General features: G+C 47.0%; 2 protein-coding genes across 2 annotated transcripts; one reads left to right on the top strand and one right to left on the bottom strand.

Moving 5' to 3' along the window:
- Positions 1-140: 140 nt before the first annotated feature.
- On the bottom strand, positions 141-13663 carry LOC117766130 (properdin-like). The gene is made up of 11 exons (XM_034592858.1): positions 13501-13663; positions 12809-12947; positions 11127-11284; positions 10884-11051; positions 10583-10792; positions 10336-10503; positions 3297-3488; positions 1975-2148; positions 1603-1800; positions 906-1017; positions 141-285 (listed from the first exon to the last, which is right to left on the bottom strand). Exons 1-11 carry the CDS (start codon positions 13550-13552, stop codon positions 147-149), a joined length of 1710 nt encoding a protein of 569 aa, XP_034448749.1. The 5' UTR covers positions 13553-13663; the 3' UTR covers positions 141-146.
- A 1839-nt stretch (positions 13664-15502) lies between these two features.
- Positions 15503-24996, top strand: psmd3 (proteasome 26S subunit, non-ATPase 3). Its single transcript, XM_034592863.1, has 14 exons — positions 15503-15549; positions 16012-16079; positions 16198-16359; positions 19813-20003; positions 22451-22591; positions 22675-22811; positions 22895-23085; positions 23181-23284; positions 23369-23483; positions 23708-23827; positions 23909-24012; positions 24098-24253; positions 24575-24625; positions 24718-24996. Exons 1-14 carry the CDS (start codon positions 15518-15520, stop codon positions 24793-24795), a joined length of 1650 nt encoding a protein of 549 aa, XP_034448754.1. The 5' UTR covers positions 15503-15517; the 3' UTR covers positions 24796-24996.
- The last annotated feature ends 15 nt before the right edge of the window (positions 24997-25011 follow it).

A 25011-nucleotide genomic window follows, 5' to 3' on the forward strand; every position in this document is an offset into this window, starting at 1 on the left:
TGAACACTGGAACAAACGTGATCAGCGTGATTACAGGTTTCTGGCCTATAATACAGCCAGCCACCAGGGGGCGATATACATTCAGCTTCACTTAAGGCAGCCGTCGTCCCGTCCATCTTTGTTTTCAGTCTGTGGTGGCGAGGATGTCAAACCTGGGGGGGGCAGGGGGGGACGTTGACACAGGGCTGGGACTGGATCTTTCCGCCGTCACCCGACGCCAAAACACAGTCGGCACGTGGTTTCCCAAAGAACGTGGCCTTCTCCCTCTGACGGCCGATGGTAGGACTGCAACACACCCACACTCTGCTCAGTGACAGGACTACAAGCCCCATAATGCACTGCAGTCACTTTTTCAAGAAGAGTTCAGGACATTAAAGAATGAACTTTTCTGTTTCTTGTATTTTTACTGAAAATATTACTTCCTGACACAGGTTATTGATTTCATTCATTTACTCAGCATCTGTGTGGTATATGACAGGGGGTATGTGTGTATATATATATATACACATATATATATATATGAACGGGTATATATATCAGGGTTGTGTATGCGATGTATTCAGCAACTAAATATGCATTGAGTTGCTTTTTTCTATCAAACATGATTGATCAGTCAGGTAATTTCTCTTAATGTGGAAATACATATTTAAGATCTTCCTGAAGTAAAGGAAAGATAAGCTAAAGAGATGATGTGGGTTAGGGGTTAACCCTAACCCTAACCCAATAGAAAATGACTGAATGAATCATCTGTCACTGTTATTGTTGCTGTTGATTGGATTTTGAAAGTGTGATTCACCTTTAATATAATGTTTTAAATCAATATTATAATGTCTGAAGGGTTAGGCGAAATGGGATTGAGCCTAATATTCTATTAATGTTTTTCAGTATGACAGAAACAAACTGACTTGTAGCCGCTGTAATCAGGTTTACAAATTCTCCTCCTGATGCGTTTGGACCTCTCTCCACAGGAAGGAGTACACAGACTCCACGACTCCCAACCGTCCCAGCTGCCCTTCACTGCAACACGCACACACACAATAAGCACGGGATTGGCTGGTGTAATAAGACATGAAATCTTTAAGACAATCATTGACAATGAAAACATGAACCAATTAAACATTTGCAATGTGCGGTTTGTAGAGTGGATGGTTTCTCTGCCTGTCACACGGAGGACTAGGTTCGATTCCTTGACGAGGAGCCAGAATTACATTCACTAAACATCAAGAGAATGAGTTTGTCCTGTAACCTTCTGTTTTAATGTGCTATTGTTTCACCACAATGTGAAGTGTGGGGCAGTTGTAGCATCCAGAAAATAATAATAAATTGTATTTTTTTACAAAATAATATAATAAAGAAAGAAGATATAAAAGTCTTACATCGAGATGAGGACAAAGTCAATGACGGTTTGCGCTGTAGCCGCCCGCCCGCCCACCTGAGGTTTTCCTTTTGTTCACTGTTTTAACAGTTGTTCATGTTGTAGTGTGTGTGGACATGTATCACTGTCTTTGTGAGGACCTGTTTCCTGGTGTATTGTGAGGTGGTTGTTGCCATTTTGATTTCCACTAAACGTATAAAATACTTGAATGTGTGTGTGTCACCCACGGTAACAGTTGCTGACATCATAGCAGACCCGCATGTCAGTCAAAGTGTCTCCGCTGCAGATGGATCCGTTATGAGCTTGATGACGGCACTGATGGTCACGAGTTTGACTCCCGCCCAGCTGCTTGCAGCGGATGTCCCGCCCACCAAACGGATATTTACATTGGGACCACTCTGACCACTCTGACCACACACCGTCCACTGCAAACACACGTTACTCATCTTCAGGGTTAGTGTGTCGGCAAACTTCATCTACATCACTGAGTTAGTAGTGTTGTTTGTTGTCTCCAGGACAACACCTGGGGGTCGTTATCGTCTTCAACACTTGTGAGTAGTCTACTTTGTGTTTTTTTGTCTCAGGTTTAAGAAAGGTACCTGGACAGTGGACATTGGTTGTACAGATGCTGGTTCGACGTCCCTCTCCAGGACATGGCAGGCCGCCATGTTGAGCAGCAGGGCTGTCACATCTCCTGTCTGACAGCTGAAGCCCCACCCCACATGTGACAGGACATGAAGTGAAGGGAGACCAAGACCCCCATCCCCCGTCCACTGGTGGAGAGACAGAAACAAGACAGCGAGGGGTTATCTGTGTCGATGACAACTAAACATCTGTGCAACCTGTTCTTCCTTCAATCACACCTCTCCATGGTCCTCTCAGAGTCACTGTTGTCTCTATGTAGAAACTTTGAAGTCTATAGTTATGTCTCCACACCAGCGACACCCAGTGGCTGGAGGCATCATATGTAAGAATAATATATAAGAATGGGTACGTTCGTCATATTCTTGTGAACACGATATCTAAGGAATGCCTCCAGGGAATAATTTCAAATTTGGCACAAATGTTCTGAGAAGCTGCTTCAGACCTGAGCTCCTCAGTTCTCTGGATCTTCTCTGGAGGATCAGACTCGGTTTGTCTTCCTCCTCCTGAGCTCCTGTATAAAGTCTAGATCCAGGAGCAGTGTGAACACAGCAGAGGATCCTCCACTGATTCACTGAGTGAGTGGGGGGGGGGGGGGGGGGGGGAGGAGCTTCTAACACGGGACACAAACATGAAGAAACTAAAACAAAGATCTCTGGTGAAGAAGTGCTGACACACACAAAGAAGACACAGACGAAGATGTGAAGAGAGTTTGTGGTGATCAGAGCTGAAGGTGTCAGGTGATGTCAACATGATCACATGACCTCTGCAGCAGAGGTCACACGTCACTTCCTGTCTCTGTCTGCTGCACCCGGCTGCCCCCCCTCTCACCTGAACCATGAGGAGGATCTGATGCTGTGAACGAGTCTGTGCAGAAAACCTGCTGCTGAGTTGTTCAGCTGTGAAACACAAACTCTGGAGAAGCTCTGGAGACGAGTCTCTGGATTCCACCTGGAGCTCAGGTCTGAAAACAGCTTGGATTAGATTAGACTGATTCGATTTCGGTGGTCAAAGGTCACGGTGACCTCATATTGTTGTGAATGTAATATGTCACCTGGAGGGACTGCACTGGTTACCAGAGGTGTACAACCCCAGGGCGGGGATTCTACTCTCTATGTTGATGTCGTTATAGACTCTGTAGACATGTGATGTCTGTTGATATCAGCTGACAGGGGTTAAAGCATCTGGGAGTTTGTTTTTGTCTCTTACAGCTGTGCAGTCACACATTTTTATGGTTGACTGACTGGAGACAGGTGTGTGTTCAGAAAGACAGGTGTACCTGGGCAGTGAGGTGTGTGATTGCAGTCCTCTATCTGGTGGTTGTCGCCTTGGCAACCTTTGCCGGGTGGCCTGGATGAGGGGGGAGGGTTAGAGCAGGAGCGGTAGCGAGTCCTGACGGGTGCTCGGCCTTGTGGGATACAAGAAGACGAGCACTCACCCCAGCTGGACCAGCCAGACCAGAACCCGTCGACTGTTAGAGACATTGACAGAACAAGAGACTCAAATAGTTTTCACCTACGTGGACACGTCAGGACAACCTGACCTGCTGACTATGTCACCTGGCCTGGAAAGATAGACTGATAAGTTACAAGACAGCCAGAAGCTCCTATTATTCATTATTAATAGAAGAAAATAAGAACAACCCGAGGTTCCTCTTCAGCTCTGTAGCTGACAGAGAGTCACAGCTGGACTGATCCATCTATTCCTCTGAGGAGCAATGATTTCACAAACTAAATTATCCACCACCACCTCCTCCCCATGAACAGCACAGATACATGGTCTAGTCCAGAAACCATAGAACCACCTGTAGCACCTGATCTATATCTGGACCACTTTTCTTCAATTGATCTTCTGAACCGACGTCACTAGTTTCATCCTCTAAACCAGAGGTCACTAACAGGCGGTCCGGGTCCGGACCCAGAAGCCGTCCCGTACGGACCTACAGCCAAAACAGAAGGTTATGATTTAAAACCTGACGGGGCGCTTCTATTTGTAACCGGCGCAGCTTTTGTAGTCTTTACGGTAATGGCTTAGTGGATGAGAAACGCACAGACCAATTGCATGCGAGTTAAGCCATCCCACGTGATACCACTCAGCCAATCAGGTCTGTGCATTCCAGCAGGTAAACATTGACTCTACAGTGCGGACGGATGAGAGGTAGAGGCAAGTTACACATGAGAAGACGGGAGAAAGAAAAAGACAGATAGAGAAACAGGAGTGAGACGGAGAAAGGGAGAGATACAGGAGTGAGACGGAGAAAGGGAGAGAAACAGGAGTGAGACGGAGAAAGGGAGAGAAACAGGAGTGAGACGGAGAAAGGGAGAGAAACAGGAGTGAGACGGAGAAAGGGAGAGATACAGGAGTGAGACGGAGAAAGGGAGAGAAACAGAGGAGTGAGACGGAGAAAGGGAGAGATACAGGAGTGAGACGGAGAAAGGGAGAGATACAGGAGTGAGACGGAGAAAGGGAGAGAAACAGAGGAGTGAGACGGAGAAAGGGAGAGAAACAGGAGTGAGACGGAGAAAGGGAGAGAAACAGGAGTGAGACGGAGAAAGGGAGAGAAACAGGAGTGAGACGGAGAAAGGGAGAAAAACAGGAGTGAGACGGAGAAAGGGAGAGATACAGGAGTGAGACGGAGAAAGGGAGAGAAACAGGAGTGAGACGGAGAAAGGGAGAGAAACAGGAGTGAGACGGAGAAAGGGAGAGAAACAGGAGTGAGACGGAGAAAGGGAGAGAAACAGGAGTGAGACGGAGAAAGGGAGAGAAACAGGAGTGAGACGGAGAAAGTTGAGAAACAGGAGTGAGACGGAGAAAGGGAGAGAAACAGAGGAGTGAGACGGAGAAAGGGAGAGAAACAGGAGTGAGACGGAGAAAGGGAGAGATACAGGAGTGAGACGGAGAAAGGGAGAGAAACAAAGGAGTGAGACGGAGAAAGGGAGAGATACAGGAGTGAGACGGAGAAAGGGAGAGAAACAAAGGAGTGAGACGGAGAAAGGGAGAGAAACAGGAGTGAGACGGAGAAAGGGAGAGAAACAGGAGTGAGACGGAGAAAGGGAGAGAAACACAGGAGTGAGACGGAGAAAGGGAGAGAAACAGGAGTGAGACGGAGAAAGGGAGAGAAACAGGAGTGAGACGGAGAAAGGGAGAGAAACAGGAGTGAGACGGAGAAAGGGAGAGAAACAGGAGTGAGACGGAGAAAGTTGAGAAACAGGAGTGAGACGGAGAAAGGGAGAGAAACAGAGGAGTGAGACGGAGAAAGGGAGAGAAACAGGAGTGAGACGGAGAAAGGGAGAGATACAGGAGTGAGACGGAGAAAGGGAGAGAAACAAAGGAGTGAGACGGAGAAAGGGAGAGATACAGGAGTGAGACGGAGAAAGGGAGAGAAACAAAGGAGTGAGACGGAGAAAGGGAGAGAAACAGGAGTGAGACGGAGAAAGGGAGAGAAACAGGAGTGAGACGGAGAAAGGGAGAGAAACACAGGAGTGAGACGGAGAAAGGGAGAGAAACAGGAGTGAGACGGAGAAAGGGAGAGAAACAGGAGTGAGACGGAGAAAGGGAGAGAAACAGGAGTGAGACGGAGAAAGGGAGAGAAACAGGAGTGAGACGGAGAAAGGGAGAGAAACAAAGGAGTGAGACGGAGAAAGGGAGAGAAACAGGAGTGAGACGGAGAAAGGGAGAGAAACAGGAGTGAGACGGAGAAAGGGAGAGAAACAGGAGTGAGACGGAGAAAGGGAGAGAAACAGGAGTGAGATGGAGAAAGGGAGAGATACAGGAGTGAGACGGAGAAAGGGAGAGAAACAGAGGAGTGAGACGGAGAAAGGGAGAGAAACAGGAGTGAGATGGAGAAAGGGAGAGAAACAGGAGTGAGACGGAGAAAGGGAGAGAAACAGGAGTGAGACGGAGAAAGGGAGAGAAACAGAGGAGTGAGACGGAGAAAGGGAGAGAAACAGGAGTGAGACGGAGAAAGGGAGAGAAACAGGAGTGAGACGGAGAAAGGGAGAGAAACAGAGGAGTGAGACGGAGAAAGGGAGAGAAACAGGAGTGAGACGGAGAAAGGGAGAGAAACAGGAGTGAGATGGAGAAAGGGAGAGAAACAGGAGTGAGATGGAGAAAGGGAGAGATACAGGAGTGAGACGGAGAAAGGGAGAGAAACAGAGGAGTGAGACGGAGAAAGGGAGAGAAACAGGAGTGAGACGGAGAAAGGGAGAGAAACAGGAGTGAGACGGAGAAAGGGAGAGAAACAGAGGAGTGAGACGGAGAAAGGGAGAGAAACAGGAGTGAGACGGAGAAAGGGAGAGAAACAGGAGTGAGATGGAGAAAGGGAGAGAAACAGGAGTGAGACGGAGAAAGGGAGAGAAACAGGAGTGAGACGGAGAAAGGGAGAGAAACAGAGGAGTGAGACGGAGAAAGGGAGAGAAACAGGAGTGAGATTGAGAAAGGGAGAGAAACAGGAGTGAGATGGAGAAAGGGAGAGAAACAGGAGTGAGACGGAGAAAGGGAGAGAAACAGGAGTGAGATGGAGAAAGGGAGAGAAACAGGAGTGAGACGGAGAAAGGGAGAGAAACAGGAGTGAGATGGAGAAAGGGAGAGAAACAGGAGTGAGACGGAGAAAGGGAGAGAAACAGAGGAGTGAGACGGAGAAAGGGAGAGAAACAGGAGTGAGACGGAGAAAGGGAGAGAAACAGGAGTGAGATGGAGAAAGGGAGAGAAACAGGAGTGAGACGGAGAAAGGGAGAGAAACAGGAGTGAGACGGAGAAAGGGAGAGAAACAGAGGAGTGAGACGGAGAAAGGGAGAGAAACAGGAGTGAGATTGAGAAAGGGAGAGAAACAGGAGTGAGATGGAGAAAGGGAGAGAAACAGGAGTGAGACGGAGAAAGGGAGAGAAACAGGAGTGAGATGGAGAAAGGGAGAGAAACAGGAGTGAGACGGAGAAAGGGAGAGAAACAGGAGTGAGACGGAGAAAGGGAGAGAAACAGGAGTGAGATGGAGAAAGGGAGAGAAACAGGAGTGAGATGGAGAAAGGGAGAGAAACAGAGGAGTGAGATGGAGAAAGGGAGAGAAACAGGAGTGAGACGGAGAAAGGGAGAGAAACAGGAGTGAGACGGAGAAAGGGAGAGAAACAGGAGTGAGACGGAGAAAGGGAGAGAAACAGGAGTGAGACGGAGAAAGGGAGAGAAACAGGAGTGAGACGGAGAAAGGGAGAGAAACAGAGGAGTGAGACGGAGAAAGGGAGAGAAACAGGAGTGAGATTGAGAAAGGGAGAGAAACAGGAGTGAGATGGAGAAAGGGAGAGAAACAGGAGTGAGACGGAGAAAGGGAGAGAAACAGAGGAGTGAGACGGAGAAAGGGAGAGAAACAGGAGTGAGACGGAGAAAGGGAGAGAAACAGGAGTGAGATGGAGAAAGGGAGAGAAACAGGAGTGAGACGGAGAAAGGGAGAGAAACAGGAGTGAGACGGAGAAAGGGAGAGAAACAGAGGAGTGAGACGGAGAAAGGGAGAGAAACAGGAGTGAGACGGAGAAAGGGAGAGAAACAGAGGAGTGAGACGGAGAAAGGGAGAGAAACAGGAGTGAGACGGAGAAAGGGAGAGAAACAGAGGAGTGAGACGGAGAAAGGGAGAGAAACAGAGGAGTGAGACGGAGAAAGGGAGAGAAACAGGAGTGAGACGGAGAAAGGGAGAGAAACAGGAGTGAGACGGAGAAAGGGAAAGAAACAGGAGTGAGACGGAGAAAGGGAGAGAAACAGGAGTGAGACGGAGAAAGGGAGAGAAACAGGAGTGAGACGGAGAAAGGGAGAGATACAGGAGTGAGACGGAGAAAGGGAGAGAAACAGGAGTGAGACGGAGAAAGGGAGAGAAACAGGAGTGAGATGGAGAAAGGGAGAGATACAGAGGAGTGAGATGGAGAAAGGGAGAGAAACAGGAGTGAGATGGAGAAAGGGAGAGAAACAGGAGTGAGACGGAGAAAGGGAGAGAAACAGGAGTGAGACGGAGAAAGGGAGAGAAACAGGAGTGAGACGGAGAAAGGGAGAGAAACAGAGGAGTGAGATGGAGAAAGGGAGAGAAACAGGAGTGAGACGGAGAAAGGGAGAGATACAGGAGTGAGACGGAGAAAGGGAGAGAAACAGGAGTGAGACGGAGAAAGGGAGAGAAACAGGAGTGAGACGGAGAAAGGGAGAGATACAGGAGTGAGACGGAGAAAGGGAGAGAAACAGGAGTGAGACGGAGAAAGGGAGAGAAACAGGAGTGAGACGGAGAAAGGGAGAGAAACAGGAGTGAGACGGAGAAAGGGAGAGAAACAGGAGTGAGACGGAGAAAGGGAGAGATACAGAGGAAGAAAGTGATTCTAAAACTGTTCAATTGTTAAGATGTGTTGAGATTTATTATCTGTAAAATTGGTTTGAGACTTTTGAGTCAAGATGTGAAACAGAAAAAGGGAAATTCAAGCTCTTGCTCCCTTTATTTTATTTTTCTGAAGTTAAGCCCTTTATGTGAACATGCACAATTTTCACATTTTATTTATTTTCTCTTATTTTGAAATACAGCCCTACTTTTATTTAGTTAATGAGAGAACATTATACATATCTGCAATCATACATATATGTTCAGTTCTTTGTTACGTGACAATAAATATTGTCAAAACGTTTTTGAATCGTACTGAATTCATTTGATTTGACAGTCAGGTATTTAGTACATGCAGATGTTGATACAACTACTAGGCTACTTAAATATATATCACACTAAATAGTTAGACATTATGATCTTCTGGACCTTTGCTTCAAGACATTTTCTCTAACTGGACCTCTTTACATTTTAGTTGAATACCCCTGCTCTAAACCAACAACTTGTCTATTAGACTCTGTCCCAACTGGACTTTTTAAGGAAGTTTTCCCGCCGCATTAAATCAGATTCTTATGTCTTTGTTAACCGGCTGCGTACCACAAGCTTTTGAGGTAGCTGTAATTATACCTCTGCTTAAAAAGCCCCCTCTTGATCCAGAGGTTTTAGCTGATTAGACCCGTATCAAACCTTCATTTCCAAAATCCTTGAAAAAACGTTCCTCTTTGATAAAGCCTATAGTTCTGGATCAGGTCCTGAACCATCCCTTAGTTATGCTGCTATAGGTCTAGACTGCTGGAGAACTCCCATCATGCACTGAGGGAGAACTCCCATCATGCACTGAGGGAGAACTCCCATTTTCTCTCAGAGCTGCTCATTATTGAACTGTTTGTTTCTCTATAATTTTATAATTTTAAGCCTTGAGATGATGAAGATTATGATTTGATAATATACAAATCAAATAGAATTTTCCTTGTGAACCTAAACAGAACCATGGCAACACTTGACAAGAGTGTGTGTGTGCGCGTGCATGTGTGCATATGTGTGTGTGTGTGTGTGTGTGTGTGTGTGTGTGTGTGTGTGTGTGTGTGTGCGTGCGTGTGTGTGTCTGTGTGTGCGTGCGTGCGTGTGTGTGTGTGTGTGTGTCTGTGTGTGTGTGTCTGTGTCTGTGTGTGCGTGCGTGCGTGCGTGTCTGTGTCTGTGTGTGCGTGTGTGTGTGTGTGTCTGTGTCTGTGTGTGCGTGCGTGCGTGTGTGTGTGTGTGTGTGTCTGTGTCTGTGTGTGCGTGCGTGCGTGTGTGTGTGTGTCTGTGTCTGTGTGTGCGTGCGTGTGTGTGTCTGTGTCTGTGTGTGTGTGTGTGTGTGTGTGTCTGTGTGTGTGTGTGTGTGTGTGTGTGTGTGTCTGTGTCTGTGTGTGCGTGCGTGCGTGCGTGTGTGTGTGTGTGTGTCTGTGTCTGTGTGTGTGTGTGTCTGTGTCTGTGTGTGCGTGCGTGCGTGCGTGCGTGTGTCTGTGTGTGTGTGTGTGTGTGTCTGTGTCTGTGTGTGCGTGCGTGTGTGTGTGTGTGTGTCTGTGTGCGTGCGTGCGTGTGTGTGTGTGTGTGTGTCTGTGTCTGTGTGTGTGTGTGTGTGTGTGTCTGTGTCTGTGTGTGTGTGTGTGTGTGTCTGTGTCTGTGTGTGTGTGTGTGTCTGTGTCTGTGTGTGTGTGTGTGTGTGTCTGTGTCTGTGTGTGCGTGCGTGTGTGTGTGTGTGTGTCTGTGTGCGTGCGTGCGTGTGTGTGTGTGTGTGTCTGTGTCTGTGTGTGTGTGTGTGTGTGTGTGTGTCTGTGTCTGTGTCTGTGTGTGCGTGCGTGTGTGTGTGTGTGTGTCTGTGTCTGTGTGTGCGTGCGTGCGTGTGTGTGTGTGTCTGTGTGTGTGTGTGTGTGTGTGTGTGTGTGTGTGTGTGTGTGTGTCTGTGTGTGTGTGTGTCTGTGTGTGTGTGTGTTACCTGGACAGGGACTCTGACAGACCCGTGTCTGAACATTTGTTCCATCACAAAATCGACCACCATATTTTGGGGCGGGGCTATCACAGGTCCTGGTTGACAGCTGAAGCCCCTCCCCACAGGAGATGGAACACGAACCAGGCGGAGACCACGCCCCCCAGCTCCCATTCACTGCCGAGACAGCCAATCAGTTCACACATCAGGTTGTCATTAAAGACTGTACCTGACCATTTATCTGAGCCTTTCTCACCTGGACAGTTTGGTAGCTCGCTGCAGAACTCAATCTGCGAGTTCTTGCCAGGGCAACCATTGCCAGGTGGTGCCGTGTCATTGGAGGGGGCGGGGTTAGAGCATGATCGATATCGCACTTTGGAGGGGACGATGACATCATCACGCTGGTCATCGATACACAAGCCAGAACATTCAGACCAACTGGACCAGTCTGACCAACCTCCGTGGACTGAGAGACAGAAAGGTGGAGAGACACAGGAAGTCAGAAGGAGAGACAGACACAAAGAGAGACAAGACAGACAGACAGACAGACAGGTTACCTGGACAGGTCTCGTGTGTTGGACAGTTGTCTGTCTCCTCCGAAGAACCGCTACAGGCCGAGCGACACTCAGAAGAACTGGAGCAGAGTCTCGCCCTCTTCCTGACTCCGCCCCCTCCACAGGTGACCGAGCAGGGTGACCATGTGCCCCACAAGCCCCACCCCTTTGCTGCACACACATATTCAAAACTTTACCACAATAATGTGTGTGTATGTGTGTTTGTGTGTATAAATGTGTGTGTACCGTCGCAGCAGGTGCCGCTGCATGGTTCCGTCTGCAGTTTGTTTGCAGCATTGTTACACTCGCCGACGCCAAAACATGTCCTGCTTCTCTGCCTCACTCCGTCCCCACAGAGAACAGTACACTGTGACCATGGCGACCAGGGAGACCACGCGGGAGGACTGAAACAAACACACACACACACACACACACATTAACACACACACACACACACACATTAACACACACACACACACATTAACACACACACACACACACATTAACACACACACACACTCAAACAATTTAACAACAGTTTAACTAACATAGAGCAGAAGTGAGATCTGATCACAGGAGACACATTGAGGACACACTTTAATACCAGGTGTGTACGGGCCATACTTGCTGTGTTACTGGAGTATGCCTCTAGGGGGCACACCACAGAACTCAGACTGTGTAGAACTTCTGGATTTATAATTTGTGAAGAAAAGCATGGTAGCAGGATGTATGGGATTTTGCGAATGGATGAATGCATGTGAATGGTGAGGATGAAGATGAAGGATGTCTGCCAGGCTGGTCTGGGAGGATATGCTGTGGACTGGGCGGATGGAGGGGGTTCAGTCTCAGCCACATTTGTGCCCAAACTGATGTCGGACCCTCAAAAAAGTCTGATTTAAATTGAGCTCAGTTGAGTTTGGGCTTGACGGATATCGTTGATGTTTTTGCTGAAGTAGGAACGATATGCTTGTGACAGCCAGAGGCCAGGACCTGGATGGTTGGATCTGAGATGCCCGGTCTCGCGGCAGTGGATGCTGCTCCGATGCAGAAGAAATGGCAGGAATTGTGATTGGACGATATGCCTGAAATGTGGAGTGTAAGTTGTGTAGGTGCTTTTGAAACCAGAATCTGGTGGCCATTTTTCTGTCTCTGTGACGAAGGGTGGGTGATGTGGCGATGCCATGGAGGTGTAACTGGAGCTGAGATATTTGATCAGAGGCTCTTTTGGGCTGAGATGGGAATCTGGCCGAAAAATGTAGATGGGGAATGAAACTCCCAGCTGATCTGTCGGAGCATAAATATGAGAGAGTCAGGAGTATGGATGGAGATGTCTGATAGGCTCGGATGGCGAGAAGGGTTGTAAACAGATGTAGTTCGGGCAAATTCAGAGCTCCTCAAGAAGCCCAAAGAAGCTGATTCCAGCCAGGTAGGTCGGGATGGTTCAGGACCGGATTCCTTTATAGAACGAGCGTGGGTGGTAAAACTGAGAGAGGGCGGGCTGCGAGGATTTCCATCTGTGGAGGTATTTAAAAATTGTGGCGAAAACGATGGGACTGGTTTTGGGGTGAGTATCCGACTCTGGGGCCAACAGTCTGAATTTCTGGAATGAGAACCGAGACGGTGAATCATGGATGTTGTTCTGGTAACCGGGGATGATGAACTGGAATTGGGCTGAGATTAATGTGAGTCTGCACGGGAATTGCATAATGGCTGGAGAGCAGGAGCGACCTTTGTTGAGGATCTCTACGACTGCGGTGTTGTCGTGTGGATGAGTGTGGACATCCTGGACCATTCATGTCCCTAAAGAATGGCAGCTATGATTATGGGATATATCTCATGAGGCGCAGATAAACAGCTGGAGTCTGATGATTACTGACACTGTGTGTGTGTGTGTGTGTGTGTGTGTGTGTGTGTATACTTTCACTAACCCACAAGACTGACACAATCCACCTGTTGCCAGGTAACTGTACTGAGGGTTCTGACAGCAGTCGTCCTCGTCCATTTCACCAAGCTCCTGATCGCACTGACCTGAGGTCAGAGAGAAATGTGCAAAACACCGCACACACTCTACACACACACAGACACACACACACACACACACAGTGAGTCCTAATGTAAACAGAGTATTGTGTGTGTGTGTGTGTGCGCGCGTGTGTGCGTGTGTGTGTAGTTTCCAGGATTTCAACACACAGTCAGAAGTTGAACAAAGTTCAGTCAGAAATATTTTGTTAGACTAAAAACGAACTTTCTTCTGTGATTGTCATGACAACGATCTCACTCTTCTTCTGCTGGTTTGTCTTTTATCGTCACTTAGTTTTTTATACATGTACTGAATATGTTTATGTATGTGTATATATATATATACTGCATATGTGGTTCATTCACTTCATATACAGGGTTAGGGTTATATGCATATAAATACAGACAGACACACACACACAGACAGACAGACACAGACACACACAGACACACAGACACATACACACACAGACACACACACAAAGACACACACACACACAGACAGACACAGAAAGACAGACACAGACACACACACACACACAGACAGACATACACACATATACACAGACAGACACACACACACACACAGACACAGACTGACCTGAGGTCTGCAGAGAACCCAGTAGCAGAACCAGAAATTGGAGAATCCTCATCCTGCTGCTGAAGAAACAGACAAACTGAATAAGCCTGACCTCCACTCTGCTGACACTGTGTGTGTGTGTGTGTGTGTGTGTGTGTGTGTGTGTGTGTTACGCCATGTTACCGGAAGAGGAATTTATATTGATTGCAATTTATTTGCACAACATGACTAACACACAAACACAGACACACGCACATACACACACAAAGACACAGACACGTACACACACACACACACACACACACACACACACACACACGCACACACACACGCACACAGACTTACAGGGACATACATACACATGATTTTGGGATTCATTCCTGCTTCCTTCATTGAGTTCGGTTTCCTGGGCTGATGTCCTTCATGAGGAGTTTCACAGACACTTCTTGGCTTACAGTAAAACTTTCTGGAGGTTGTATAAGTTGTGTAGCGATGCCATATGCTGCCCGAGCACTGAGGACACAGTTCCAGGGAGAATACAGGAGCACGTCTAACCCTAACCCTGATGCATCATTGACGATGTCATACATACTGCATGCTCAGTGGGCAGAAGGAAATCTCTGTGGAGCTAAAAACACGCACACGCTCAACACTCGTTTTCCGCTTGTGTTTGAGGTTTTGTTGATTTTTTCGCCCTCGGCTGATCCAACGCTCTCTTGTCAAAACTCTTGTCATTGTTTCATGGTTGTTGTGTGTCATTGTGTGTCTCTGTGTGATGTGTTGGGGTTGTTGATGGTGTTTTTGTTGTGTTTTTTGATGGTGTTGTTGGGGTTATTGAGGGTGTTGTGGTTGCTGATGGTGTTGTGGTTGTAGGTGGTGTTGTTGGGGTTGTTGATGGTGTTGTTGTGGTTGTAGATGTTGTGGTTGTAGATGGTGTTGTTGTGGTTGTGTATGGTGTTGTTGTTGATGTTGTGGTTCTAGGTGGTTGTTGATGGTGTTGTTGTGGTTGTTGATGGTGTTGTTGTGATGGTGGATGGTGTTGTTGTGGTTTTAGATGTTGTTGTGGTTGTAGGTGGTGTTGTTTTGGTTGTTGATGGTGTTGTTGTCATTGTAGATGGTGTTGTTGTGGTTGTAGATGGTGTTGTTGTGGTTGTTGATGGTGTTGTTGTGGTTGTTGATGGTGTTTTTGTGGTTGTAGATGATGTTGTGGTTGTAGGTGGTGTTGTTTTGGTTGTTGATGGTGTTGTTGTCATTGTAGATGGTGTTGTTGTGGTTGTAGATGGTGTTGTTGTGGTTGTTGATGGTGTTGTTGTCATTGTAGATGGTGTTGTTGTGATTGTAGATGGTGTTGTTGTGGTTGTTGATGGTGTTGTTTTGGTTGTAGGTGGTGTTGTTGTGGTTGTTGATGGTGTTGTTGTCATTGTAGATGGTGTTGTTGTGATTGTAGATGGTGCTGTTTTGGTTGTAGGTGGTGTTGTTGTGGTTGTTGATGGTGTTGTTGTGGTTGTTGATGGTGTTTTTGTGGTTGTAGATGATGTTGTGGTTGTAGGTGGTGTTGTTTTGGTTGTAGATGGTGTTGTGGTTGTAGGTGGTGTTGTTTTGGTTGTAGATGGTGTTTTTGTGGTTGTAGATGATGTTGTGGTTGTAGGTGGTGTTGTTTTGGTTGTAGATGGTGTTTTTGTGGTTGTAGATGATGTTGTGGTTGTAGGTGGTGTTGTTTTGGTTGTAGATGGTGTCGTTGATGGTGTTTTTGTGGTTGTAGATGATGTTGTGGTTGTAGGTGGTGTTGTTTTGGTTGTAGATGGTGTTGTGGTTGTAGGTGGTGTTGGTTTGGTTGTAGATGGTGTTTTTGTGGTTGTAGATGATGTTGTGGTTGTAGGTGGTGTTGTTTTGGTTGTAGATGGTGTCGTTGATGGTGTTGTTGTGGTTGTTGATGGTGCTGTACTCACTGTGTCAGCAGCACTGACATCCAGTGTTAAACCAGGATCCAGTTGTTACAGTCCTGGTTCCAGGGGGGTCCACCTCAGTCCGCCTCTGAATGAAACATCTCAGGAGGAGACCTGAGCTGAGGCAAGCCCCGCCCACCGGACACCTGCCACCTGCCTGATAGGAACATCACTATGCTGCTCTCTGATTGGTGGGGTTAGGGCTAACCCTAACCCAGTTATTTCTGAACTTCATTCAAAAATAATTCAATAGAACATAATATAAATAATTATGTGTTCTATTGAATTATTTTTTAAATATTTGTAACTGCTCAGTTTATCAAGATAAAATATATAATGTTTTTATCTAATTTCATCAACACTGAACATTTGTGTTTTATATATAGAATTATTATGTAGAAAAAAAATTATATATATATATATATAATTTTTTATAATCTCAAAAAACACGAGTGAGCTCTGTTTGTTCTCCAGCCAGATGACGTCAGTGTGTTCGTAAACAACAAACAGCTGAATATCGATCCATCTGTTTTTGATTACCTTTGCCTGCGCTGTTGTTTCTGTGATCGTCTCGTGCTGCCTGCAGTATCCCACAATCCTCTGCGCTCCAACAGTTGCCAGTCATTGTGAAGTTAGCCCGAGGAGAAGAGACAGGTAAAGACCCGTCCAGACCCGATCAGACCCGGTCCGACCCGGTCCAGGCCCGGTCCAGGTCGCTGTGTGGTTGTGACGGAGCTCCGTGTGTCCTCACTGTCCGCACTTTTTCTTCCAGACACGATGAAGGAGACAGCGGCCAAGAGGAGAGACAAGGCGGGAGGCCGGGACACCAAAGCCGAGAAGCCCAAGGGTCCGGAGCCGCAGGACGTGGAGATGCCGGAGGAGGAGTTGACCGGCGCGGCCAAAGTCAAAGAGCAGGACAGCCTGACCCTGGAGGGTAAATATTACCGTGAACTGCCCCGGGACAGACCGGGACAGCTGCCGGTCTCCCTGCGCTGTTAGCCGCTTAGCCTGTTTGCATAGCCGGCTAACAGGCTAACAACCAGGAGCTAACCGTGAACGCGTTAGATTCAGATATTTAACGGATTCAATGATCCTCCCCCGGGGAGTTAACGTGAGACCGGGTCCACACCGACCGGGTCCCCCGGGGAGTTAACGTGAGACCGGGTCCACACCGACCGGGTCCCCCGGGGAGTTAACGTGAGACCGGGTCCACACCGACCGGGTCCCCCGGGGAGTTAACGTGAGACCGGGTCCACACCGACCGGGTCCCCCGGGGAGTTAACGTGAGACCGGGTCCACACCGACCGGGTCCCCCGGGGAGTTAACGTGAGACCGGGTCCACACCGACCGGGTCCCCCGGGGAGTTAACGTGAGACCGGGTCCACACCGACCGGGTCCCCCGGGGAGTTAACGTGAGACCGGGTCCACACCGACCGGGTCCCCCGGGGAGTTAACGTGAGACCGGGTCCACACCGACCGGGTCCCCCGGGGAGTTAACGTGAGACCGGGTCCACACCGACCGGGTCCCCCGGGGAGTTAACGTGAGACCGGGTCCACACCGACCGGGTCCCCCGGGGAGTTAACGTGAGACCGGGTCCACACCGACCGGGTCCCCCGGGGAGTTAACGTGAGACCGGGTCCACACCGACCGGGTCCCCCGGGGAGTTAACGTGAGACCGGGTCCACAGGTTGAAGTAGCTTCAGCTTCAGACTCAGCACAGATTCTTTGTCATGCTTGGTTTTAATTTCTTTCTTTTTTTCACAGATTAAACAGCTCAACAAAACTTTGACAAATAACTGATGGGACAACACTTTATTTTTTCATGGGTTAAAATTTGTTTTAATTTATTTTATTCTTCTGATAATGGACATCAAGAGCTTGACAAAAACTTAGGACAGAACTGTCTTTTGACAGCGTCTCAGTTTTTGGAGCTGGTGTGGATTGTTAGGAGGACCATGGTCTTCAGAGACCCACAAGATCCTTTGAGCTCCTCTGAGGAGACTCCTCAGAGGATACACCTGTCAGCTGGTGTATCCTCTGAGACTCCTCAGAGGATACACCTGTCAGCTGGTGGAGCCGAACAGAACCAACCTGACCCGTTGGAGCGGGTTAGGGTTACCCTAGGGTTAAAACTCTCCTCTTCAACATGGCTTTTAGAACTTTTAAAGAAAAAAGTTCAAATATTATGGTTATTAATACCTTATACAACTGTAGAATTAAAAGTATAAAACACTCAAACTGATTATTTTACAGAAGCATTTCGGTTCTGAAAAGTGCATGAGTTCTCTAAAGTGAACTTTCTGTTCTTGCATAGGAACAAATCTCAGATAAAAACTGCATAAGTGGGTTAAAGTAGACATTTCTTTTGAATCTCACAGTACCGCAGACTGTTAACGTTTTACACATTAATAACAATGGGCCTCATTCACCAACCGTTCTTAAAGGGATGGTTCACCCAAAAATCTCAATTTACACATTATTTACTCACCACTATGCCGATGGAGGTTTGGGTGACTGACTTGATTCTCTAGAGTTTAAACCTGCTACACAAGACGTGACACAGTCAGGACATCAGAGTTAAAGTGACCTGAACCATCCGGAGTCATGATCCGACATCATCCCTGAATAACTGTTTGAATATAGGACTAGATGGTGAATATCCCATGTGATAGTTTGTGTGTGAGTCCTGACGGAGTCACTGCATCAAGCGATGAGAAGAGGAAGCGAAACTTTCTGACATGAGGTGTTTGTTAGTGAGGTGGAGGTGAAGAGACATTTGATGGGACAGCAGTGATGTGATTAATAAATAAAATACACTGATACTCTGCTGCTGTTAACACAGCGAGTGAGAGTGAAGACGATAGAAAGAACCGAGCCTGAAATAAAAAAAGATCCAATTCAAAGGTGAAGGCAAAAAAACCACTGTCAGAATGTGAAGGAACTTGTTGTATTGTCTGATCGTATTTTAATCATCCAAAACTGCAGGATTATTAAATTCAGAGACAACTGTGATGTCCTCAATCTATAGAATTTAACAGAATTATTATATGCTCGTGTTTGTACTGGGATGGTTCCCGTCGGTCGAGGGATTCAACAGAATCTATATCAGCTGATCAGACATCGCTGAACCCTCGTTTCCTCATCCTTCCATTCGCGTGCATCCATCACGCACCAGTGTCACCGCAGTATTTATTTATTTAGAGCATCGAACCGATTCCCTCACATCAGTGGATCCTCACCTCCTCTGGGATATTGTTTGGAAAGTTTCTTAATTTCTTGTCAGTGATCTCCAGGTCGCTCTGTGCGCCTGATGGCTCAGTCCCGTTCACTGCAGTGATCTGATGATACACGCACAGTGTTACAAGATATTATTAAAACCTGTTAATGACTCGGCTCTGTAATGCCGCTGTTCAATGGAATCTAAACGTAATTTGTTTTATATATTTTTAAATTAAAAGGTTCATGTGGAACAGTTTTGTAGTGCAAGCACAACTGAAGTTGTTGGTTTTAATGTCAATGATGAAGTGGATCAATAATCTGGCTTCAGTTCACCACCTCACGTCTGCGTCGCCACTTTCCCGTCTCCAAAACATTCGTACACATGGGTCAGAGTTTGCGTGGAAATACGCAAATTTTCCTGTCAAGTTTGTTTTTATAAATCCCAACGTTTGCGTGAGAAGTGGCGTACGTACATTTCAGGCCCCGTTTTGTGCGTACGCAACGGTTATAAATGAGACCCCTGAACCATCCGGAGTCATGATCCGACATCATCCCTGAATAACTGTTTGAATATAGGACTAGATGGTGAATATCCCATGTGATAGTTTGTGTGTGAGGAGGGACAGAGACACACACAAATTTCTTTCCGCAGATTATGACTCAACACAGTGTTTTAACTTCTTTGTTGCAGAAGAAGTGACGCCCTGTTTATGCAGGAACATAAATATGAATTCAGCAGGTTTTTATAGAGCTCAGTTGTAAGTGTGATGATTAGAGAACATGAGGAGCAGAATCACTTGTTGACCAGCGGAGAAACGCTCCTCAGTGCTGTGGTGCTGATTTAAGATAAGATAAAACTTAATAGATCGACACACCGGGGAAGTTTAGTTGTTACAGCAGCAGGTACTTCAGAATGAGGTAGACAAGAGAATATAGAAATATAAAAAGATAAATTAAATTATGTACATTGTATTCGCCTTTTCACTTTAGTGGTTTGTATGAAATGTTATAAGTAAAGTTTATTTGATTCTGGATGTTTGTTCTCATGTTTTTATTATACATAACAGTTTGATCCTCGGTTCTGCTGTCAGTCAAACTGTCCTGGTCTGTGCAGCCGGATATCAGAAAGGCCACTTCTCTGACCTCTGTCCTTTGTCCCCTGCTCAGACATCAAGGAGCATGTGAAGCAGATCGAGAAGGCGGTGTCGGGGAAGGAGCCTCGGTTCGTTCTCCGTGCCCTGCGAGCGTTACCGTCAACCAGCCGCCGTCTCAACACCAACGTGGTGCATAAAGCCGTGTGTGGCTTCTTCACCAACAACGCGGCCACCAGAGACTTCCTGCTGGGCTTCCTGGAGGAGGTGAGGGCATGATCACTGATTGCTTCTAGTATTGATTCACCTGTAAATCAGACTCATTCTCTCACCTTGTATTTAAGGCTTGTTTAAAAAACATGTGTCGATCATCAGAAGAGTGATTGGTATCAATTGTAATAATTAGGGCTGAGTTAAAAATAATAATCGATCTTCGTTTTAATGATACGATACTGATTGATAAAAAAGAGGAATCAATCTTTTAATATTTGCCTTCTCCCTTGAGTGACCCCATTTTACTTGAGAACGGCAGCAACATGTTAGCGAGTCGCTTCTCTCATCTGTCTGGAGGCGGAGCCACACAGAGTTTATGCTCCCGCTGACCTGCGCTAACTTTACAAATATACTTATTAGGACCTGATCACTCAGTTCACCCGCAACACGAGAAGCACACAGCCAGGGCATCAGGGTTAAAGTGCCGGGAACGATCCGGATTCATGATCTGACTCCATCAATTAACAACTAAATAAATGTGATCGTCAGGTTGTGTGTGAAGAGCAGACACACACACACACGACCTCCGAGAGGAAACGCTGGAATACTAACTATACAATCATAATCCCATGTTTACCAAGCTGGTAACATGCACTGATCAATCACACATCAGATGTTAATGAATGATTCAAGTTTAAAATCTTTACTGATGAACATTGTATAATTAGTTGAGAACAAAATGACATAACAACAGTCAATGGAAACTTAAACCATCAACCCACTGAGGACTGGATTCAAAACCACACTGAACATCCCAGTAACAAACTGAAACCACAGGCTGATCCAACGTGTGTGAATTTCATCAAGTCATCATGTGACTCAGTGGGTGTGGCCTCCTCCTGCCTGTTCTCCTGACAGTGTCTGGACATGATGCTCCTGAGGAGTCGCAGGATGGAGTCCTGGGGGTTCTCCTCCCAGACCTGGATCATCACCTCCCAGACCTGGATCATCACCTCCTGGACCGTGGACGGACGTGGTGGCGTCGGATGCACCGACACATGACGTCCAATAGGTGCTCAACTGGATTTAGGTCAGAGGAACATGAGGGTCAGTCCAGGGCATCAATGCACCAGGAGGAACCCAGGAGGAACCCAGGGCCCAGTGCATGTTGGCTATGACATTGAGGTCTGTGTGACCCTCCCAGGATCTGCCTCCTCAGACCTTCACTGATCCACGTCTCCAGACTCGTTCACACCTTTCACATGTGCTCAGTGTAAACCTGCTCTCATCTGTGAGGAGAACGAGGCTGCAGTGGTGGACCTGCTGGTCCTGGTGTTCTCTGGTGAATGGAGATGTGAGCTCAGGTCCCACTAGAAGACCTCGGCTCCTCATGCCTCCTCATGGAGTCTGTTTCTGACAGTTTGGTCAGAAACACACCAGTAGTTAGCTGGAGGTCATTTTGTAGAGCAGCGCTCCTCCTGTTCCTCCTTCACGAAGGAGCAGATACTGGTCCTGCTGCTGGGTTGATGCTCTTCTACTGTCCAGCTCTCCTGTTGTCTCCTGGTGTCTCCTCCAGGCTCTTGAGACACAAACCTTCTTGTGACCACACGTATGGATGTGTCCGCCTGGAGGAGCTGGACTATTTTTCTAAGATTCCAGATCTTCTGGTGATGAGGGCCGACGCCGGTGTGGATGAGCTGTAAACAACAACACTGATCTTTCCACAGCAGAGTTTATACGTCATGAATGTTCCCACATGTTCCTGTTGTTGTGAACAAGTCTGACCCGGACAATCTGCTGCTGCTGCTTCACAGGACAACTACACAAAATGTCCACAAAAGGTTTTACAGAGTTCATTTTCTCTGGTTTCTGTTGTTAGTAATATGTAACTTAACCTCTAGATGTTACTAGAGGTGTGGAAATAAAAGTTCTTCCTTCAGATTATCACGTGTTTTAAGTAATAACCTCATGGTTGGCCCTGTATGCCCCCCCCCCCGATACAGTAAAGGCTATAAGTTAAGTCTAAAGCGAATGAATGTGAAATCAGTGTGGAGAGCACTGACCACTGTTACACACTTAACATTATTTTGTAAATTACAGCACAATTTTAATAACAGTGTACAATTATTTTAAAAGCACTTTCTAAATAAAATGTGAGTTCAAATTTAACTGATTGTAGCCATGTGCTACAATCACTACAACGCTACACTTCGCCGTGACCTCTTCATGTTTACTTTTGAAATACACGGAAACTCGCAGGTAACTGAGTAGGCCTGTGGCGTTTTTCTTTTTTTCAAACATTGCCCCGTGTGGTAAAATGTTTAATTGCTGCCACATAGCGAAATCCATTGCATTCCTTCAAGACTCACACTACGCAACAGAACATGCATTAGTTTTATCGATGAAAAAATGATGTCATCGACGAAATTCTTAATGATCAATTAATCGATCGTCGATTAATTATGCCCATCCCTAATCCCTGCTGTCGCTCTGTCTCTCAGCCGATGGAGATGGCGGACGGGGACGTCCAGTTTCGGCCGAGGACGGGTAAAGCAGCGTCTGCTTCGCTGCTGCCTGAGGTGGAGGCTTACCTGCAGCTGCTGCTGGTGGTTCATCTGACCAATAACAAGAGATACATGGAGGTTTGTCTGATGTCTGAACGTGGTGAGGAGAGGCAGCACAGCGACTAAGATGATGATGATGATGATGATTTCTTATGTTTCAGGCTCAGAAAGTGTCGGACGACCTGCTGCAGAAGATCGGCTCGAAGAACCGCAGAGCTCTTGATCTGGTCGCTGCTAAGTGTTATTATTATCATGCCAGAGTGTACGAGTTCCTCAAGCAGTTTGACACCATACGCAGGTACACTAACAGCACACTTTTGCACACACTCTGGTCTTAAAAGACGCGCGTGTAAAACCATGGTGTGTTTATTACTCTTTCAGTTTCCTCCACACTCGCCTGCGGACGGCGACTCTGCGCCACGACGCTGACGGTCAGGCCGTTCTCCTCAACCTGCTGCTGAGGAACTACCTGCACTTCAACCTGTACGACCAGGCCGAGAAACTTGTGTCCAAGTCTGTGTTTCCTGAACTCGCCAACAATAACGAGTGGGCCCGATACCTGTACTACACAGGTGAGACTGACGCCTCCATGTGATCACTTCATGAACTTTTCATTATTTTACTGCTCTTCGTTTGTTCCACCCCTGCGTGTCATGTGCCCCTGCAGGTCGTATTAAAGCGATTCAGTTGGAGTACTCGGAGGCTCGCAGGACTTTGACCAACGCTCTGAGGAAAGCTCCACAACACACAGCAGTGGGATTCAAACAGACGGTGTGTATGAACTGACACTGAGATGATGATTAATAGATGATCGGTGATTGATCACTGAAGCCGGATCATTGATTGTGTGTGCAGGTCCATAAGCTGCTGATCGTAGTGGAGCTGTTGTTGGGAGAGATTCCTGACAGACTTCAGTTCAGACAACCTTCACTCAAAAGATCACTGATGCCGTACTTCCTGCTCACACAGGGTTAGAATTTACACTCACTGAACCTAACCCTGAACTCATCACCACTCAACGTCCAACCATGAGTCTAACGGCAACCTAACCACTGACCCCCCCAAAGTGCTGTGAAACATCTGAAATTCTTTTATTTGAAATGTTTATTTTGTAGAACTTCATTTATGGTCTGTCTCTCTCGCTCTCTCTCTATCCCTCTCACCCTCCCTCCCCGTCTCTCTCTGTCACTCTAGCTGTGAGAACAGGTAACCTGGCGAAGTTTAACCAGGCGTTGGATCAGTTTGGGGAGAAGTTTCAGACGGACGGGACGTACACACTCATCATCCGCCTGAGACACAACGTCATTAAGACCGGTGAGCCAATCACAGGCTGTTATCCTGCAGGTTGTTGTATCTGACGGAAAACTTGATGTTAACTTCACTGTGTATTTTCAGGTGTACGTATGATCAGCTTGTCGTACTCTCGTATCTCCCTGGCCGACATTGCTCTGAAGCTGCAGCTCGACAGTCCTGAGGACGCAGAGTTCATCGTCGCCAAGGTAACAAGGATTAATTCAAGATCACAGAAAAGAAGTCAGTCAGATCATGTATTTGTGTGGTTCTGATCACATCCGTGTTGTTCAGGCGATCCGTGACGGAGTGATCGAGGCGAGCATCAACCACGAGAAAGGTTTTGTCCAATCAAAAGAGACCATGGACATCTATGGCACCAGAGAGCCTCAGCTGGCATTTCACCAGAGAATCTCCTTCTGTCTGGATATACACAACATGTCTGTGAAGGTAACACACTGTCCGATACACAACATGTCTGTGAAGGTAACACTGTCCGATACACAACATGTCTGTGAAGGTAACACTGTCAGATACACAACATGTCTGTGAAGGTAACACTGTCAGATACACAACATGTCTGTGAAGGTAACACACTGTCCGATACACAACATGTCTGTGAAGGTAACACTGTCCGATACACAACATGTCTGTGAAGGTAACACACTGTCCGATACACAACATGTCTGTGAAGGTAACACACTGTCCGATACACAGACACACAAATTTTAAAGAGTGTGAAATGATAATTGACTCCGTCTCCCCCTGCAGGCCATGAGGTTTCCTCCCAAAGCTTACAACAAAGACCTGGAGTCAGCCGAGGTAACACACAGACACACACACACACTCAGATGATTGCACATTCTCACTGCTATGCTACATTTTGTATCACTGTGTGTGTGTGATGCGTTCAGGAGCGTCGGGAACGTGAGCAGCAGGACCTGGAGTTTGCAAAAGAAATGGCCGAGGACGATGACGACAGTTTCCCGTGACCTTGTTGAACGGACTTCCTGTGCAGACAGGAAGAATTTCTGTGTGTTGGCGGCACACTGATGTTAGTAGATCATTTATAACCCACAATGCCCCTCTCCTGTCTTTTCTCTGTGGTGTGTATTCTGCTGTAATGCTTGAACTTTAACCTTTGGTTTTTTTCTCTCACTGAGATGAATAAAAGAAACTTTGATTTCACCTGATTTGTGTCTGTGGAA

Source organism: Hippoglossus hippoglossus, chromosome 8 (genome assembly GCF_009819705.1).
Source record: "Hippoglossus hippoglossus isolate fHipHip1 chromosome 8, fHipHip1.pri, whole genome shotgun sequence".
Classification (NCBI taxonomy): Eukaryota; Metazoa; Chordata; class Actinopteri; order Pleuronectiformes; family Pleuronectidae; genus Hippoglossus; species Hippoglossus hippoglossus.

Excerpts from the sequence above, each read along its gene's own strand:
- LOC117766130 (XM_034592858.1), bottom strand. The coding sequence starts at position 13,552 with ATGAGGATTCTCCAATTTCTGGTTCTGCTACTGGGTTCTCTGCAGACC. Across the intron at positions 1,801-1,974 it reads AACCAATGTCCACTGTCCAG|TGGACGGTGTGTGGTCAGAG; the intron begins GTACCTTTCTTA and ends GTGTGTTTGCAG. Across the intron at positions 1,018-1,602 it reads TGATGTCAGCAACTGTTACC|TGAAGGGCAGCTGGGACGGT; the intron begins GTGGGTGACACA and ends TGCGTGTTGCAG.
- psmd3 (XM_034592863.1), top strand. The coding sequence starts at position 15,518 with ATGAAACATCTCAGGAGGAGACCTGAGCTGAG. Across the intron at positions 16,080-16,197 it reads AGCCCGAGGAGAAGAGACAG|ACACGATGAAGGAGACAGCG; the intron begins GTAAAGACCCGT and ends TTTTTCTTCCAG. Across the intron at positions 23,086-23,180 it reads CCGATACCTGTACTACACAG|GTCGTATTAAAGCGATTCAG; the intron begins GTGAGACTGACG and ends GTGCCCCTGCAG.